This window comes from Molothrus ater, chromosome 1, assembly GCF_012460135.2.
Source record: "Molothrus ater isolate BHLD 08-10-18 breed brown headed cowbird chromosome 1, BPBGC_Mater_1.1, whole genome shotgun sequence".
Lineage (NCBI taxonomy): Eukaryota > Metazoa > Chordata > Aves > Passeriformes > Icteridae > Molothrus > Molothrus ater.
In genome coordinates this window covers 117,161,988-117,179,992 of record NC_050478.2, presented here as the reverse complement: position 1 = coordinate 117,179,992, position 18,005 = coordinate 117,161,988, and the positions used below count along the sequence as shown (strand labels likewise).

General features: G+C 36.7%; 1 protein-coding gene across 3 annotated transcripts in view; it reads right to left on the bottom strand.

The window, feature by feature from the left end:
* Positions 1-1,109: 1,109 nt before the first annotated feature.
* Positions 1,110-18,005, bottom strand: part of NKAIN3 (sodium/potassium transporting ATPase interacting 3) — a 334,914-nt gene continuing 318,018 nt past the window's right edge. For 2 of the 3 annotated variants that reach the window (XM_036379103.2, XM_036379102.2), the window contains exon 6: positions 1,110-2,112. Coding sequence is in view for 2 of the 3 variants with exons in the window: in XM_036379102.2 (XP_036234995.1) it covers positions 2,099-2,112 (14 nt within the window). In the remaining variant the exon portion in view is untranslated. Of the gene's footprint in view, positions 2,113-5,790; positions 5,875-18,005 lie in introns of all 3 variants that reach the window. The other variant, XM_036379101.2, reaches the window with a different exon arrangement.

The window sequence follows — 18,005 nt, the reverse complement described above, 5'->3', positions numbered from 1 at the left end:
CTTCTTAATCAGGATTGTTCTGTTTTTTAAGTGAAACAGATGGCACACTCACTGTATTGGTAATGATTCTGAGATTTTAAGTGTATTTGGAATATACAGGCTTCTGTTCCCTAGCTAAAAAGTGATAGATATTTCAAATGGAAGAGAACTCAGGTTCTGTCTTTGCAGAATTTTTGTGAGAGTTCTGAAGGACCTACAGAAAGACAGGTTTTAGACATGTTCAGACAAATCTGTAGAACATGGTCCAGCAGACATGCCTTGGCAGAAAATCAAACACACACTTCCAAAGCCCTGCCAGAACTGTGTGTTGAGCCTGTGCCATCAATGGGGGTTTGTAGCACTCGTCCTGAGGGCAGCACTGGGTTCAGCTGAAGGCTTTTATTTGTTGTTTATTGAGGTATATCCAGCCCAAGGAACACTAAAGAAGGGTTTTTCTCTAGTTGCCATTTCTTGTTGACTTCGTCTTAATACTTACATCATACTCAGTTTCAGGAAAAGTTACCAAAGTTCAGCTTGTGTTTTCTCCAAAGTCAGTGATGTCTTTAAATTAACCAGCTGGAAAGCAGGTGGATGAACTACAAGACCCTTGTCACCTGAAAATATTAGACTCTACTTCCATTGTATTTATTAGCATCCCCAATAGCTTCATATTGGTAAATTACACTGATTTTAGGAGGGAAAGAACCAAGACATGCTCTCTTATAGCTCCCTCCTGCTCAGGGAGGGAAAATACACGATAGAAGAGAAGACTGAAAATTCAGGACCTTTTGATTCAGAATTTTGTTTAGATCAGGTGAAGATTTCTTAGGGTACCTATGGAGGAACTTTTTGGGCATCTGTTTAGCCTCTGGTGCAGAGGTAGAGAAATACACATCAGAAGGACCAGCCTTCCTGGCTGTCCCACCAATGAAATGTTTAAGTGAGAAAAGCACAAAACCACAAACAGACTCAAAACCCTCATGATGTTTCTGCTCAATGTTGAGGCACATATGCTCTGCAGAGAGACAAGACTCTCTGGGGCATAGAAATCTACACAGCACTTTATACTGTAATTAAGATGAAAGAAGCAAAGTGTTCTGTTAAAAAGACTGCCAGCTCTCCAGAGAAAATAGTTTTGTGTATCACTTTATGCTAGTGGTGACAGAATAGAAAACAAAATACCACAGTTACATACATGTTCTTTGTCTAGAAGTATTTACAAATAACTTTACAAATTTTTACAGGCATTTTTCAGTTTTGCTTGTCTACTTTTAAATTAAGAGAAAATTAGTCCCCAGAGGATTCTAAGGCTTCAGTTGGTGCCTTGTACTGTACATTCATGCTTGGCTTCTTCCTGGGAGAAGGGAGGAAAGGAGTTTAAAAATGTGCAAATCACAGACATCTAAACAGCCCTGGGTGTAAGGGTTCCTAGAGATGGACATCCATTGAGCAGTCATCCTACTTCTCTTCAAATCAGAGACAGCTACTCGAGATGGGGCAAAAGAGATTAGGAAAGGAGGAGTCATATATGAATTGCAATAATTAAGTGAGTACATTAGTGCTTGAACATCGGGTAAGAAGAGTCATACATCAATCCCTGCTGCATTCAGCAGTTCAAAAATGCAAGGAGTGGACATTGTGAATTCTAAAGACAGCATTGAAATGATCTCTTGATCACTGTTAGGGTTTGACTCCTGCTGCGTATTTTGGAGTCAAAATTACTGTTCACTGACACAATCTTGACCAGGCACAGTATGATCTTCTCAGTCAAAAAATATTGAACTTTTGAAAAAGACGCACCCTCCTCCTAGTTTTCACAGGTTGTTTTGTTTTCATGCCTCAACACTAAACATTGTAAAAATACTGAAATTAAAAAAGAAAAAAATTTACAATTTACAAGTGTCCATATAAGTAAATTATTTAAAATTTCAAGATCATCTACAAGGATCTACGAAATAACAACGCTGATAATGACACTGAGCCTGTGGGAAGAACAATCCACATGCCGTGAGGAACAGATGTGGTGGGTTTCTTCCTGAATGATGATTCACAAGGTTGGTCTTTTTTTCTAAAATCTGTTTCTTCAGCTATAGCAGCAGAAGTCTTGAGTCCATGTTCATCACTTACTTCGACCTAAAAAGTAGGATATAGGAATTACTCACAAATGACAATTTATTTTGTGTATCTCCTAATTTATAAGCTGTAAATTCATACAAGTTGAGAGGTTAGTAACAAATGAACAAGTGGATAAATCTCACGTGGTCAATAATTTAATCAGCTGTGAGACTCACCTATGTGGTCAAGAATGAATGCTGGGTACAAAGCAGTAGCTTTGTACTATGCATACCACAAAATCAGAAAACATTTGCGAGAAGTCCAATAGCTGGTAAAGCATATCTGAAGCTCATACAATATATGACATTGATATACATTATATATGATATGTTATATATATATGATATTATATATACACACTTATTCATTTTAGCATAATATATTTCAACAGCATGAGACATATTTTCACCCAGTTATAAAATTCTGACGTGATCTGATCACAAACATGAGCATTTGAGCTGGACTTACACTATTTATAGTCCTGACACATCTGCTGAATCTATGTATTCTCACATGACTCCCTGTAACCATTTTCACTTGCGTAATCTTGGAAGCTCTATGTTGGTCTTTCAGAGCAATTTATAGGTGGATAAAGTCTCAGGAGAAGATACAAACAGGACAGGATCATACAGATGCATCACAGAGTGGTGACCTCTCCTCTGGCACTGTTTCTCATACAGTGGATAACTCCACAAGGACAAATTAGTATTGTTCTTAAAAAGGCTAGGGACATCCCTAACTGGAATTAGGGATTCTGGTGTCTGACCAGATAGAGTTGCTCAAAGCTGTAGCAGTTTTATTCTATTTTATTATTATTACTACTATTACAATTATAATTAAAATTTTCATTATTATAATAGTACACATTGTTCTTATTACATCATGATTACGATATTACCTTATTAACATCTATTATAATACAATAATTATTAATAATAATAACAACCTCTAATGCAAGCCAAAATGTAGCTTCATATTTTTTCCTTCTAGCCACCATGCTCCTCTTTTTTTCCACACATCAGTACATGAAGAGTTTCTAAATATTACTGAGCGACCTGGCTGCTGATTCTGTGGTTCCAACAGGCACAACAGTCTTCTCCATAGTCCATATGCTTTAGTCCCAAAGGACACAACACAATGATAATTTTTCTACTCCCCCTGTTGTCTCCTGCCTTACACACACCTTAATTCAAACTGCATGGCTGAGGGCAAAGATCCTGCTTCTCCTTGTCCCATAGCCTAATGGAGTTACAGGCAGAACAAAGAGCAAACGGGCAAACCATGATCATTCATGTTTGGATTAAAAATTGCTCCCCACGAGAAAAAGTTCAAATTTAACTTCATCTCAGAGGTGAGTAGGAAAACTAATCTTAGTCTTGCTAATCATTAATAATTATGGTAGCACTAAGCAGACATTATACTGAATGTGAGCACTTGATAAAAGCAGACTGTCTTCTGCATAGCTTGGATGAGACCACACAGCCTTGTATTTTCAGTGGGCTATGTCTTTGAATGAAATAAGGGAAATAAAAGGGATGAGAAAAATGGAAATATAGCCAAGCTTTCATCTATAAAGTAACATTTATAAAGGCTTCTCATGTATTTTTACAAGCATTATTCATGTTAATTTCTAAGAGAATTCTAACTCTCAGAAATGGAGTTTTGCACAACCTAGACACCAGAAGTCACTTTTTAGAGATACTAAGAATTTTCAGACTGTATATGATTGATACATACAGCAATTAACTTATCAAAAGAAGTCAAGAAGGCTAACATGCTGCAGAGAGATAAGCATCTGCAAAGTTCTGGCACAATCCAATGACCAAATTATTTCCAGTAATTTGGCTTTTAACTCAGATTTTGATCAGTGACATAATTTCCCTCCCAGCTTAGATAAAGGTCCTCTATATCTTTCAGTACATACAACCAAAACATCAATAAAAAAGGAAACCCAATATAATTTTTGTCCCAGTTTTATACACCTTGAAGCAATAAAGAGGCCAGAGAGGTCTTCCCAGCAGTACAAGGATACACATTCATAGGAAATGGAAAGATAACTCTTATTCTCCAGTATTGTAACATCACCAGCAACCTCCAAATCCCTTGAGCTACTTATTGAAAATCTCCTATCAAGAACAAATCAGATGCTGTGACTCTTCTACTGCAAAAAAATGTGTATATCTTCCAGGAATGTATTTGTAAGTATTTAATGGATATTTCTTATATTCTCTTCTTTAATTATACTAGGTTTGCTAAGAAAATACTAAACATTTATGCATTTGATGCCCAAAACAAGTCTGAATGAAGGTTTAGAGATTAAAATATTTTATGGAGAGGTGTAAATGCTGCAGGTGTGGCCTTCTTGCTCCTGAATATCAATTTAACTTTTTAGTCTAGCAGCTTATACAGAAGGTTCAAACCCCAATTTTGCAGTCATCTTTCCCACAGAAAATGCAGCAAAATAAACATTTAAGAAATATTACTAAAGAAATGTAGACTTTAATGTAGACCATGTACTTAGTCAAAAGTCAGAAGGTTGATAACTTTGTTTAGTTGTCTTAATGTGTAATTTGCTCCTGTTCTAAGATACACCATAATTTTGGGCCTTCATATTCTATAATGTTTAGATAAATTTTTAGTAAAAATTTTTCTCTGTTTATTTCTACAAATTGAAAGCTGCACCATGAATAAAATATATTTTGAAAACCTGCAAAAATTAATAAAGTCATGAAGTTCAGGTGTCAAGTTCCAACCCCATACAATTTTTTAGCAATTGTCCATTTTAAATTAAAACTCCTAGCACATGCATACATGCATACATCAGGAAAAACCTTCAACCCATTCTAATTCTGTTAACTGATAAGTAAAACAGAGTCATTAAATCAGTTTCAGTCAATTAGCTGTGTGTGCATTTCATGCTGCATTTATGAAGCATGAAAGGCCCAAAGGTAAATGTAAGGACAGAGAGCAACATCACAACAAGTTCCAGCCATAAAGAATTTCCAAATTAACAACTTCTGGTTTACGAATTATACTTTGAAAAGCCATATACTTGAAGTTATGTGAGCTTCTGCCAAAATACACGTACTTGTAATGTCATCCCATATCCTAATTTTTTCTAGATAAAAAGAATAGATATGCATTCAACCTTATTCATTAGGTAGCAAAGCAGGAAGAGTCTATGAAAATGATTTTTATGGTTCAAGCAAACAAGTGATGACAAAGAGATAATTAACTTCCAGTGAAATTCTACAGATAGATTTTAAGCTGACATGTGTTTTTTCAGCAAAACCTTTTCTTTCAGTAGCTGGACAAATGTAAAAACTACTGCTTTTCTATAAATGGGTTAATCTCATTAAGGTTTCTGCAGCCCCAGAATCTCTAAACCAGCTCTTTTCTCGCTAAAATTCAGCAAGAAAGCAATTCCATCCTTCAGTGAGAGCCTCTCCTTGCGTTAAGATGAGGCACGGCGTGGCAGACATGGTGATATCTCCTAATCCTTGCTTTAGTGGATACACCATCAATGACAAAGTGTCCTTACTCCAATGTGTTATGTGGATTAATTTTTAATTAAGTTCTAATTAAAATATAATTAAATTATCAGTAATCTGATGCCCAAATTATTTTAGGAGAAGGTTAGCTTTCAGTTCAGTTCAGTTAGAAGGATTAATGTGGTCCGTGGGACCAGAACCTTACCTACAGGCTTTACAGGCTTTAACTCAACATGTTCCTGGGGGGGCTGTCGGTAGGAGTATGTGTCAAGTCCGCCTATGAAATCAACTGAAAATACAACAGTTCCAGAAATGAACAAATGGAAATGAAAATATGTCAACTGAAAAAGAAATGTGGACAAATTATGTTTAAAAAAAAAAAAAAGTTCATGCACAGATTTGCATACAAGAAATAAAGCAAGTAGATAAAGATGCTGTGGAAACTGCCTACAAAAGGTTCCATGCTCTGTCTTCCTTGGGGTCTATTTAGCCCCATGCCTGGAAAGACAGGCAGCAGTTGGTTGAGCAGACATACACCCTCCTACCAGTGTGTGTGCAAAAGGAGCATTCATGGATGTGCAGAGCATGTAAAGAGAAACCACTATGAGGTAAAATAGCTGATTCTCTTTATCAGTGAAATATCAGTGTATATATATATATATATATATATATATACACACACACACATATATATATATATATATATATACAAATTTAGATAATCCCTCTTAAACTCCTTTGTAAGTGTTTAGAAATTTAGTAGAAACAGTTTAGCTTGTGAACCTTATTTCACTTAAACTCTTCAGCCTCAATGGACTTGTAGAAAAGCACAAATAAAAACCAAAGGTATGAAAGCTGAGTTAAGAACAAACAAGTGATCACTAAATACAAAAAAGCAGCAGCATCTTCTCTGGATGAACTCGTGGGGTCAGGACACCTTTACAGAATCCTTCTACTTTCTATGTCAGAAATAATGTGCTCTTGAGAAGTTTTCAGTCCCTTCTATGGTGATAATGATTTTTTAAAAAGACATTTTAGTCTGAGTCTTGTATTTTGTTATTTTGGTAAGATTTTAAGCAGCTCCAATAAGCCAAAATTTCATTCTATCCTAGAAATCTTAAAAACAGGTTTGTGAAAAAGACTATTCTATTGATTTCAAAGGGCCTTTAGCAGACATGTCCAGAGCTGAGAAATCCACAGTACAGTAGGATTCTTTGGTTGCATGGAAAGCAACTGCCTTCACTTGTTGTATATATGCACAAAGACAAAAGTCCTAAGCAGAATTTTGATACTCATGCTAATTGCTGAATGAGCAATGAATGACAAAGCAGTCCTTTCCCAGTCAGTATGTGCACTAGGTAAACCAACAGAGTGCTTATCCAGGGTGAGGCGATGGGAAAATGAAACTTAGAGATTGACAGACTAATGAAATACCCACTGAAATCTGTGGAAATGCTCCTGTTGATTTCAGTTTGCTTCTCCTTCTGAGTCCAGAAATGGCTGAAAACTGAACTTGATCGTACTGAACTGAACTTCAATCATACAGCATTACTGCTTCCCCAAGACTGTTCTCTTAAAACTATCTAAGCAGGACATAATGTGCTGAAGATCTTGCCCAGCCCCAGTGCCTGCCCCAGCCTATCTGCACCTCCTCTTTCTACTGTATTTCTTTCAGGTCACAGCTCTCTTTCAGAATGTTGTCGCTATATGCTGTAAGCATCAAAATTTACTTCAGCACTAGTGGGCTCAAATCCTTACAGAGGAAATAGCTGCAGATCAGCTGTTGTAAAAGTTGATTTTTAAACCACAGAATCACAGAATGGTTTGGGTTGGAAAAGACCTTAAAGATCATCTAGTTCCAGCCCCTCTGCTGGAGACAGGGACACCTTCCACTAGAGCAGGCTACTCATCCAACCTGGCCTTGAACACTTCCAGGGACGGGGCATCCAACTTCTCTGGGCAATCTGCTTCAATTTCACAATAAAGAATTTCTTCTTAAGATCTACTCTAAACCTACTCTCAGTTTGAAGCCATTCCTCCTCATCCTGTCAGTACATTCTTTTGTAAAAAGTCCCTCTCCATCTTTCTTTTAGGCTCCCTCTAGGTAGTGGAAGGTCACAATTAGGTCACCCTGAAGCCTTCTCTTCTCCAGGCTGAAAAATTCAAATTCTCTCAGCCTTTTCTTATAGGAGAGGTGCTCCATCCCTCTAATCTACTTGGTGTCCTTCCTCTGGACATGCTTTAACAGATCGATGTCCTTCATTTGCTGGGAACCTCAGAGCTAAATGTTAGATGTCTAATACATTACACATTTACTAAATAATTTTTTAGAAGAAATCATGTCCACAGGGTTTTTTTTTTGTTTGATTGGGGTTTTTTGTCTTTTTTTTTTTTTTAATTGAGCACACATTAACAGAAGGAGCAGAAAGAATGTTTTTGAGGCAATTCACCACTTCAGAACCTCACATCATTTGTCTCAGCAATCACAAGAATTATCTGCAATTGTAAGCAGGGAGAGAATTTAAAGTAACTAGCCTTTCTACCAACAAATCTTCTTGAGCAAGAAATGAAGTTCAGATGTATTAATGATTGACAATATAGACATGTCTTTGTTCTGACAAGGAGAATATATTTAATAGCACCATCCAGTAAGTGTGGAGATGAGCTGCTCCAGCCTGTTTATCTGAGGCTTCCTCTTTTGCAATCCAAGATATCTTATGCAGTATTAAAGCTGAAGTTCACCTTAAAATTTATGTGAAGCTCATTCTCAAGGCAAGAAGCTGTTCCACTACACAAGGCAATGGAATGTGCCATTTTTCATTATGTACTCTATTTTATGGCTTATAGCTTTTTAATATGAAGATTCCTCATCAATTATTTGAATTATAAGTTACTTCTAGTTTTAAAAATTAATTTTGATTTTACCTGGTATTTTCATCCCTTATAATTAGTAGTCTTCCAGGACTAAGACCACAAGTGTCCATTAAACATAGAAAATATAATTTTTATTTTCATTGGAGGTACAGAGAGTATTATGTACATTTCAGTGTAAGCAGGCATCAAACATCTTAAAACTTTACATTGAATGAACTTTTGGATGCATACAAACCTCTGTTTAATTGGCCAACAGTAAATAACAGCAACATTTATGTAGGTTTTCCAAGAGGAAAACAATGGTTTAGGGATGTTATAAAATGGTTGGTTTTGTTTATTTCTGCCTGGTTAATGGATTATGGATAATTTCTGCCATAGATTCACAGGACTACATTAAATAGCTTCAGAAAGTTGCATAAGCCTGGAAGAAAGCTCAATTAATAAAACATGTTCTATACAGTTTTATAGAACTATGCTTTAAATTAAAAAAAAAAAAACTCAAACCAAACCAACAACCACAGCTTGTCAGTAGTAGGGATATTCAGTCACTAAATAACAAACACCCCATACAGTCAGTCATTAACTACAGTCATACAGAGAGAAACTTAAAATCCTAGGGAGAGGATTTTTTAGCATCCCACAGATAATAGCAGGTTACAGCAGAAGCTGGTTATTTTATCTGCAGCTGGCTGCAAAACATGATCCCTATGCCCAGGGAATTGCTCTCTCCTTGTGTCACCTCAGTTTTGTGGTCATGCTGGATGCTTAATGGCCAGTGTGAAATGTTCCTTTAGAGTTCACTACCTGCTGTGCTTGGAAGTGCAAATCAGTGCTGGCTGTCCACCGCAGGCAGTCCATTAAAGTGATGTTCATTCATTCACGGGCCATATCAGAGCAACGGGCTGTCATAATCTGCCTGAGTGAGAAAAGGGCAGGATGCTGCTGGCTGAAGAAAGTGTATCCGCTGTCATCAGTAATTTTGAGGGTTATTTTTTTCTAGACAGATGACATTTCGGGTTGCCATACTACTATTTATCCAGTGCATCCCCCCATATGCAAGTTAAAATTTGCTTTCCTTAGAAGTTAGCGTAAAAGAATCAGAGCTCAGAAAAAAACAATCCTTTCTCCTTTTCCACCCTCTCATCTGGAATTCAGTTTCTCTGGCAATATCCCATTGACCTGCTGGCAGGCCCTGTGCATACAGCTGCCAGAGCTTGTCAGCTCATTGGTATATTACTAATTTCTTATTTCAAAGTTGGAAAATTCTAAGCATGTCTGGAGGTGCAGGGTATGAACCGAGCAGCAGTATGGCAATAGCACAGTTCTTAGGAGATCCTGCAGTCTCTTAGCCTGGAACACCTTATATTCTATTCATGCTTGCCTCCCCATTTTATAAATGGGAATAAGTCCCAAAGCTGATGGCTCGAATAGTTGGCACCTTCAGCTGTCCCTTTTCCAAGAGAGAGGCAGACTAGCAGGTGTTCAAACTTATATTTTTATGGAAAGAAGATTTTCTTAACCTCTGGGGTTCCAAATACTATTTTGCACTGAAGTATTTTCCTTGTACTGAGATTTTTTTTATTGAATGGCAATATATCAATGTAATTACATTCATAAAGAAAAGACATGCAACTGAGGAGGGTGTAACTAGCAGAAAAGAACAAAAATCAATTAGGAGCAGGAAGCAAAACTGGGGGATCGATGATAAGTCAGTGCTACATGCATGAAATCCAAACTTTGGACTTTCCAATGTTTGCACTGGTAGCTTACATAAACTTTCCAGACAAGCATGTTTTTTTCCTGAAAAAACTGCTTTTTCAATTGCCTTTCCTCCTCAAGAGATCCACTGTCCTTACACCCTTCACTGCACAAGCCAGACTGACCCAGCTCTCTGTCTGGAGCCAACACAACCCATTTTCCCCTCTTCATACTAAGCCTGAGCACCTGTCTCAAGCCATGTAGCAGAAGAATCACAGATTCCATTGCAGGATCGCAGGAATAGCTTCTCACTTATGTAGAGGACTAAAGGAGGGAAAATGTGTGCAGGACAATTAAGAAAGTGAGAAAAAGAGACATCAGTAATCCTTTGTGGCACTCTGATTGCTCCTCTGTCTCTATAAAGTAATGGCAGATGGTAATCAGGTTAAAACAGGACAAAGTGGTAGAAAATTACTAAGAGACAACCTTTTACTTTTTATTACTGGAAGCTAGAAGGGGAACATTTAAATGTTCCACAGTAATTATTAAGATATTTGCACCAGATTTTCTTCTTAGTCTCCACTAGTGGGATAGATCATAATTTTAAAAACTGCTCTACCTTGCAACATGTAAGTACCACACTTCTCTGCAGGGCTGCTCTGAAAGAAGGATCCTCTCAGAAGCTGCCTTAGAAAGGGCACTGGCATGGAAATTTTATCTATGGTCTTTGCTACTGAACTCTCTCCTCATTTTACCAGTGATGTGACATCCAAGATATCAATATCATTCATTCTCCAGGGATATGACTGCCCAGTAAGACAAAGGAAGTATAAAGAACACCCACAATGTTAGGAAGTGAAAATTGCTCAAACCTTCTTAACACAGACCTCCCCAGTCATTCCAAATCTGAAAGTATCATCCAAAAATCTTCTCTGTGCCATGCCTTTGAAAGCTATTTAATACCATCCCATTACTGAAACTAAGTGGAAGGCTGCCTGATTATGGTGTTTGGCTGATTTTGTTCCCCTAAATGTAAGTATTTTTCAGTCACTTTCATGTCATTAAGGACTCCTGGCCACTACTTGGTAAAAGCCCCTAGAAAAGTATGGTTATCACACATAAGGCATATAGGAAAATATTTACTATCAAGTAATATTTACTACAAGTATAAAAAATATATATATATACTTTACACTGCAGGTATGTACAAATTGTTGCCTTTAGGCCTAGAAAACATTCATTTTTCTTGACATGGTGCTATCTGCCAACCCACATTCAAAGTTTAAGTTGATGAGGAGTAGTTTTCCATTCTGCTTTAAAGTGTTATACTGTACTCTTTCTAAATACTTATCAGCTTGGGCATCAACCATCCCGTAGATCTCAGCATAGCTGGCTGTGACTTATGTTATGTTTCAGCAATGCAATTCAAGCTAAGTATGTCTGATGATACATTTTCTTCCTTTATAGGCCTCTATATTTTTCTGTTCCTCATTTTAATGAAAATGCTAACATCCCTGTGAGAATAGTAATACATGGAAGTTGTATTTATAAACATTTCAAACAGACAAAGCTGGGATTTTTTCCCCCCTGAGGCTTGTATTTAAAGGTGCTATTGCTAGTTCTAGTCTGAGATTTCAAATACAGTGAAGGGTAGCTTTCTTTCTTCATATGACCAAAGTAAAGTGTAAACAATTCTAATTAAAACTTCCTAAATAATTTTTAATACAGTGAGAATATTAGAGATGTAAAATTGGTGAAAATTAGTCTTCACTAATTAATTGTTTTCCCCTTTCTGCTACCCTTGCTGATCTATTCTATGTACAAATTAAACCTGCAATGGAAAAATAAAACGCATAAAAGACATTAAATGCCCAGAAACTACATCTATCAATTACATTCACACAGTACTGGGAGAGAAACAAGCCATTGAGTTCTATCCACTAATCCATCCAATCTATCCACTGAAATGGCAACTCAAATATTCCCAAGACTACTGTACAGAAGGCTGTTACAGCTTCAGTCACACCTCCAGACACGTGATCTTCACAATAAATGTGTCCAAGTTGACTTCAAAAGAGACACAACTCTGAATCTGCTTTTTGAAGTTATGCTTTGATCTTTTTTTGGTATTTCAATTCAGGAATCCACACTATGTATTAGTGTGCCTCTATATTATTGCTGAGTTTGAAGCCATAAACTACAGCGTTCTTTCAAACATGTTCAGTGCAGATCTCAGACTGATTGGAATTGATCTATTCCACTTACAGTTCATTGCTAGGTTGCAGGTTAGTTGTTTTGTTCTTTCAAGTTGGTAGTTTGTTTTTTTTCCTAGCAGTTGAGTCCCACAGGGCTCTGTTCCTGACCTTTCTTTGTATCCATAGAATTTCTTTTGGGTTTACTTATTTGTCAGTATGATCCAATTATTTACTTTGAGTCAACACTGAAATATTTATACCTGCTTCATTATTATACAACCGAGAATACCACAGCTGCTTTTTCTTACCTTAACTACAAGCCACTGATATTTTAGTGTGAGAAATGAATGTTCCCTATTTTTAAAATTAATGCTGAACCTGTTCAACCCTAATGAATAATTAAAGATAAAATACCTAGAGAAAAGTATTTGCAAGATCAAATACATGACATATTAGAACACGTGACATTTGGAGGAAAGGATTTCTATGTACTGAAGAAAGTTCATGTCATCCATTCACAACAGAACATTAATTTTATTTTTAAAAAGTAGGTTACAGGACTGGAGGGATTCTTCTTATCACGGAGTGATTCTGGGTTTTCCCAGCTTCTCACCTTCCTAGGGATGAAAGGCTGCTTCTGAAACTTGCTACTATCACCCTCTATGACATGATACTTGCTTCATATGTTTGTATCTTTGTCTCAGAAAAAGTGAAGTGAACCGAGGACCTTCAGGAGAGTGTCCATGTTCAAGGCACAGCACAGGGTGCAAGCTAGAGAGGGAAGGAGCTGCCAACCTGCTCCTCAAGCAGAGACTGCTGTGGGAGTAGCAAACCAGGCAGCCTTAAGAGAGGATGGAAAGAACTTGGCAGGCCAAGCAGAACATCTGCAAATCAAGAAGCCAGAGATTTGGCTGAGACTCAAATGATCCTCCAACTACATAGACGTAGAAAACAATGAAGGAAATGCTATAAGCCCTTCATTTCTGTTCTGTATGATGCAGTAACTTTGAGTTTTTCCATTTTAAAAGCATGCTAGTTTATAATGAAATTAATTCTGCCTTTTATGAGTTTTGTGTTGTGGTATTCTCTGGAAGTTTTCCACAAAGGGAATCATGCACATCCACTTCAAAGGTCTGGCTGACTAAAGCTCTGTCACATTGAGCCCATGTTGCAATTTTTCTTTCTTTTATAACTGTTTTTTATTTGCTTTAAAATCTGCTCAACACGCCTGCCAGTTAATGTCTTTTGCTGCTATCAAGGAAGTCTCCTTCTTCCCTGCCCCCTCCTTTATTAGTAGCTGCCTTTTCTGGGATCCAGGTACAGAGCTACCATCTTTACTTCTAAAGACTTGATATATTGACCTGGCTACAGATGCTAAAACTTGTACTTCCAGTAGCCTGAGAGGTCAGTTGTCAACTTTTTCAAGAGTACTGACCTGATGCTATTTTGCACTTTATGACATCAAACCCATTAACACTATTTAACATTCACTATCTAACATTTTTTCCATTTCAGATGAGGCCGTTTCCATTTCCTCATCCTCCTTTTCATTTATCATCTTGCCTTTGCCCTCATGACTGCTGTTGTAATAAAACAGTCATGACTCCATTTTCTTCATGCAGGAAAACCCCCATTTTATTGTATAGGTCATATTCTATAGAATAATCAGAAGGCATTGTGTCAGATCTTCTTGATCTTATTGGCTGACAATACATTCACACTTAGTTCATTAGTCAGTACATGGTATTTTGCATATCTATCAAACCTCTGTATTTTAGTTAGTTTAGTTTACATATTTACATTTCAGTTAGCTTACATATTTTCTCTACTGATTCTCATGAGACAGAGCTTATTGTTTATACAGGTGCACTTAGTTTTCACCCTAGGAATAGATTGTTGTGCTAATGAACTCTCATTCCCAAGATTGTTTTCACATGGGAACTTACAAACTACTCAGGTGCACTTGGAAGTGACAGGCCAGCTACTAATTTAGCAGACCAAGGCCTAATTTTATGAGGCCTTTCTTGTATAACTTCTCTACCTGTCTGTGACAGACAATGAGTGACATTCTGAGTAGGAATCCTCCTTCAGCACATTTGCTCCTCTGGTGGGGGGCATTGCATACATTCCCCACCCTGCATCTACGCTGCACTCATAGCTACACCTCCCTTAGGAGTGGTCTGCTTCAATCCTTGAGGTGGCAGAACCCAAAGTTCTCTACCACAAGCCTCCCAGGGTTTTAGTGTCTGTAGATCCAAACTACCATTTTTCCTCTGCTAAGCAGGCAATGTTTCCTCCAGCACCTGATGGAGCCCTCCTCTCACCCCAGCAGAACATCCTTCCCAGCAGAAGCCTGTGGTCCTACTGTGCCTTCTCTGAATGAAAGTCTACAGATTGCAAATGGAAGTGGATAAATCTCTTCAGTGATCTCCAGATTCTCAATATCTTCTTCTTTTAATTTTTATCTCTGTGAATGAATACAAATCAACAAGCTCTAGTCTTCTGTTTCTTCTTGCTTTTAGTTTTTCAAAATGAGGAAGCCAGCAAAATAACATTTGTTGATCCAGTATCATGAGAGCCTTTTCCAGCCCCACTAAATGCACTATCAAGTTCTTCTATGGTACCCTCATTCCACCCCAGAATGTGGTGGAGCATTTTAGAGCCACTATGGATATATCTCCTAAGTTTACTACTTAATCACATCCAAGTGCATTCATGAGTACCTATTTTTCTCTGTGCGTGTTTCTCTGCAAATGAGGAAATCTATTGCTCCTCATATTTTTATTGCTTTTTTTCCTGCTCTATCTTCACATTCAAGTCAACTTTCTCATCTCTTAATATTGCTTTTGGTATTACCATCTCTGTTACCATCTCAGATTACCAACTCCTTAACAACCCCAAAATTTTTTTTTTCAGCTTTGAAAATAGAGCTGAGAAGGTAGAGTATCATAAAATGAGAGCTTACAATAACCAGTGGTCTTCTCATATATGATGGAGTGAAAAAAGAAATATCACATGTGTTAGAAAAAATGATGGCTAGGAAAATGGTTTTCTCATTGTTAGAAAGTGGCATCATTTCATATTAGGGGAAAGATGAATGTCTGCAGTAGAGTCTGTAACAGGATTAACACTCACTTTGAAGCCACCAGTGAATCAATCTGCTAACGAAAAAGAAAGATAATGCAATACTGCCCTCAATCATAAAAAAACTCTCCCTGAAGAAAGATAAAGTAAAAATACACTTTTCAGAAAACCTTGTAACTCTAAAATTTCAGTCCTCCAGAACAACAGATTTTTCATTATTAAGGAGGAGAAGAGAATGAGTAGAAATCAATGCCAAGGAATAGGAGCCATCATATAAATGGTGAGAGTCACATGCCACAATTTTGCTGTATCTAGTCTGTGATATTGAGAAAAACACAGATGAACTGAGAATGAATTTCTGCTAGCAAAACCAACTGTATATTTACTGATTCAAGGCAAAAGAATGTCAAATGAAGTTTGAAGTGAGTCCAGCAGTGACCCAAATCACAGAGCACTGGTAAAAGAAAGATTTGTTATGATACAGAGTTAATAAAGCACATCAGCAATACAGACTAAATGCAATAAATATAATGTAGTCTTTTTGAAAAACAGCTTTTCTAGGAGCAGGCAATATATTTTATTTGACCAACTGGCCCACTGGAAAAGCATAACAGCTATATCTCCTGATTTATTAAGACAACACCTCTTGCTCTAAACCTTTCTTATCTAATATACTGAAACCATTAAGGCTGTTGAAATAGCACAACTGGAAAATCTAAAAAGCACAACATATAGACAACAACTCAAAGTTTAAAACGGGAGGAAAACCTTAAAAAAAGGTTGAAGTTGTGATGACATCAGAAACACAGTAAAGAGAACTAAAGAAGAGGTAAGAATTTCACAGGATAAGGAAACGTGTTTACTAACCATCAGCTAAATTATTTTCAATATTTTGACCACAAATCATTCTGAGTTGGAAGGCACCCACAAGAATCATTGGGTTCAGCTCTTAAGTGAATGGCTCATACAGGAATCAAACCTACAACTTTGGTGTTAATTAGCACCATGCTTTGACTAACTGACTTAATAATTTCTCCTTTCTCTTGCTCTTTGACTGTAGATCTTCTAAGAAATTCTTGTGATACTTTATTTGCAAGGTTATTTTTCTTGCTTTGATATTGTCAGTAATCATTGTTTATCCCTTTCTCTTCCAAACAAAACTGACAATTTTTCTTGGTGGAAGATGCTGCTTGCCTTCAGATTTATGAGATTCAGACCTGAGATTTTCAAAGATGTATAAAGTGTTAGTTAATTCTTATTCGACTTTTTTCAATTTTGACACATTTTGAGAAAGTAACCGTTACCAAATAAAAGTGTCTTCAAAATTTACCTGACTATGACCTGAAATTCAGGGCTTGGTTCAATGTACTTCACTGACTGCTGGTTAGCCATCTCTTTTTAAATTTATAATACTCACTTTTCTAGATAGCTTGAATATCCTCTAAGGCTATAATGTATGATTACATACATTGGAACCCATTAGATAAAAAGGGACCCATACTGTATGATTTTTGTCATGGGTACTCCCTTAAAACAAGAAACTAGCAGCTTTGGCTTTTCTACTGCTGTATTTCAAAGCTTAGTCTTACTAGAATTGTGAACAAACCTTATCTTCAGGAAAAATCAGTGACAGTCTCTCTACTCAGGTGGTCTGTATGTATCTGTTTTACTTTTGAGGCCATTATCTGTAAAGAAGAAGGGAGGACTTTTTTTTTTTTTCTGAGAAGAAGCCTCACCATCTCTCTTGCAGCCCAGGAATGAGCATAAAGAAAAGGCACTGAGAACTCTGACCACTTATGTTAGCGTTCAGGAACACATAATCACGAAATGATTGTAAGCAGGTGCCTCTATTAAAGAGTTCTGGGTGTCAGGGACACCAAATTTGACACTGACACAGTTTCATGCCAAACATGTTTTATATTCTATTGTTATATGACTTACATTTTAATTAATGTAAGTTATATAACAATATATATTTATTAAGTCATATATATAATATATATAATATATACTATATAATATATAATATATTATATATTATATACTATATATAATATAATTATATATATTATATTATATATATTATATATAACGATATATATTTATTAAGTTATTAAACTTACATTGTTCTATTGTATACATTGCTTCCATCCAAGCATGGGTTTCTCGTGATCCCCCTCAAACCCCTAATATAGTTTCTCATGATTCTTCTTATGACTAAACAATAATTACGTCTAATTACTAAAAAATCATCACATTGAACAATCATATCATTTATCATATACTGATTACACAGGTGCAGTTTCACATGATCTAGCAAACACAAGGCCTAACATTTCCCAGGGTTTACTTGGGAAAGAAAGCCTAACTTTCTTTCTAACTTCCCAAATTTTCTATGATTTTAAAATCTTTTACTATCACTAAAACTGCTAATTCATCTGCAAGTCTGCTGGGTCTGTCAAACAGGTTGAGTTACACATCATATCAGGAAAGCTGTGGGTATAGTTGTCTCAATGAACAGCTGTCCTAACTGTTCATTGCTCACTGAATTCCCAGATTCCTTATCAGT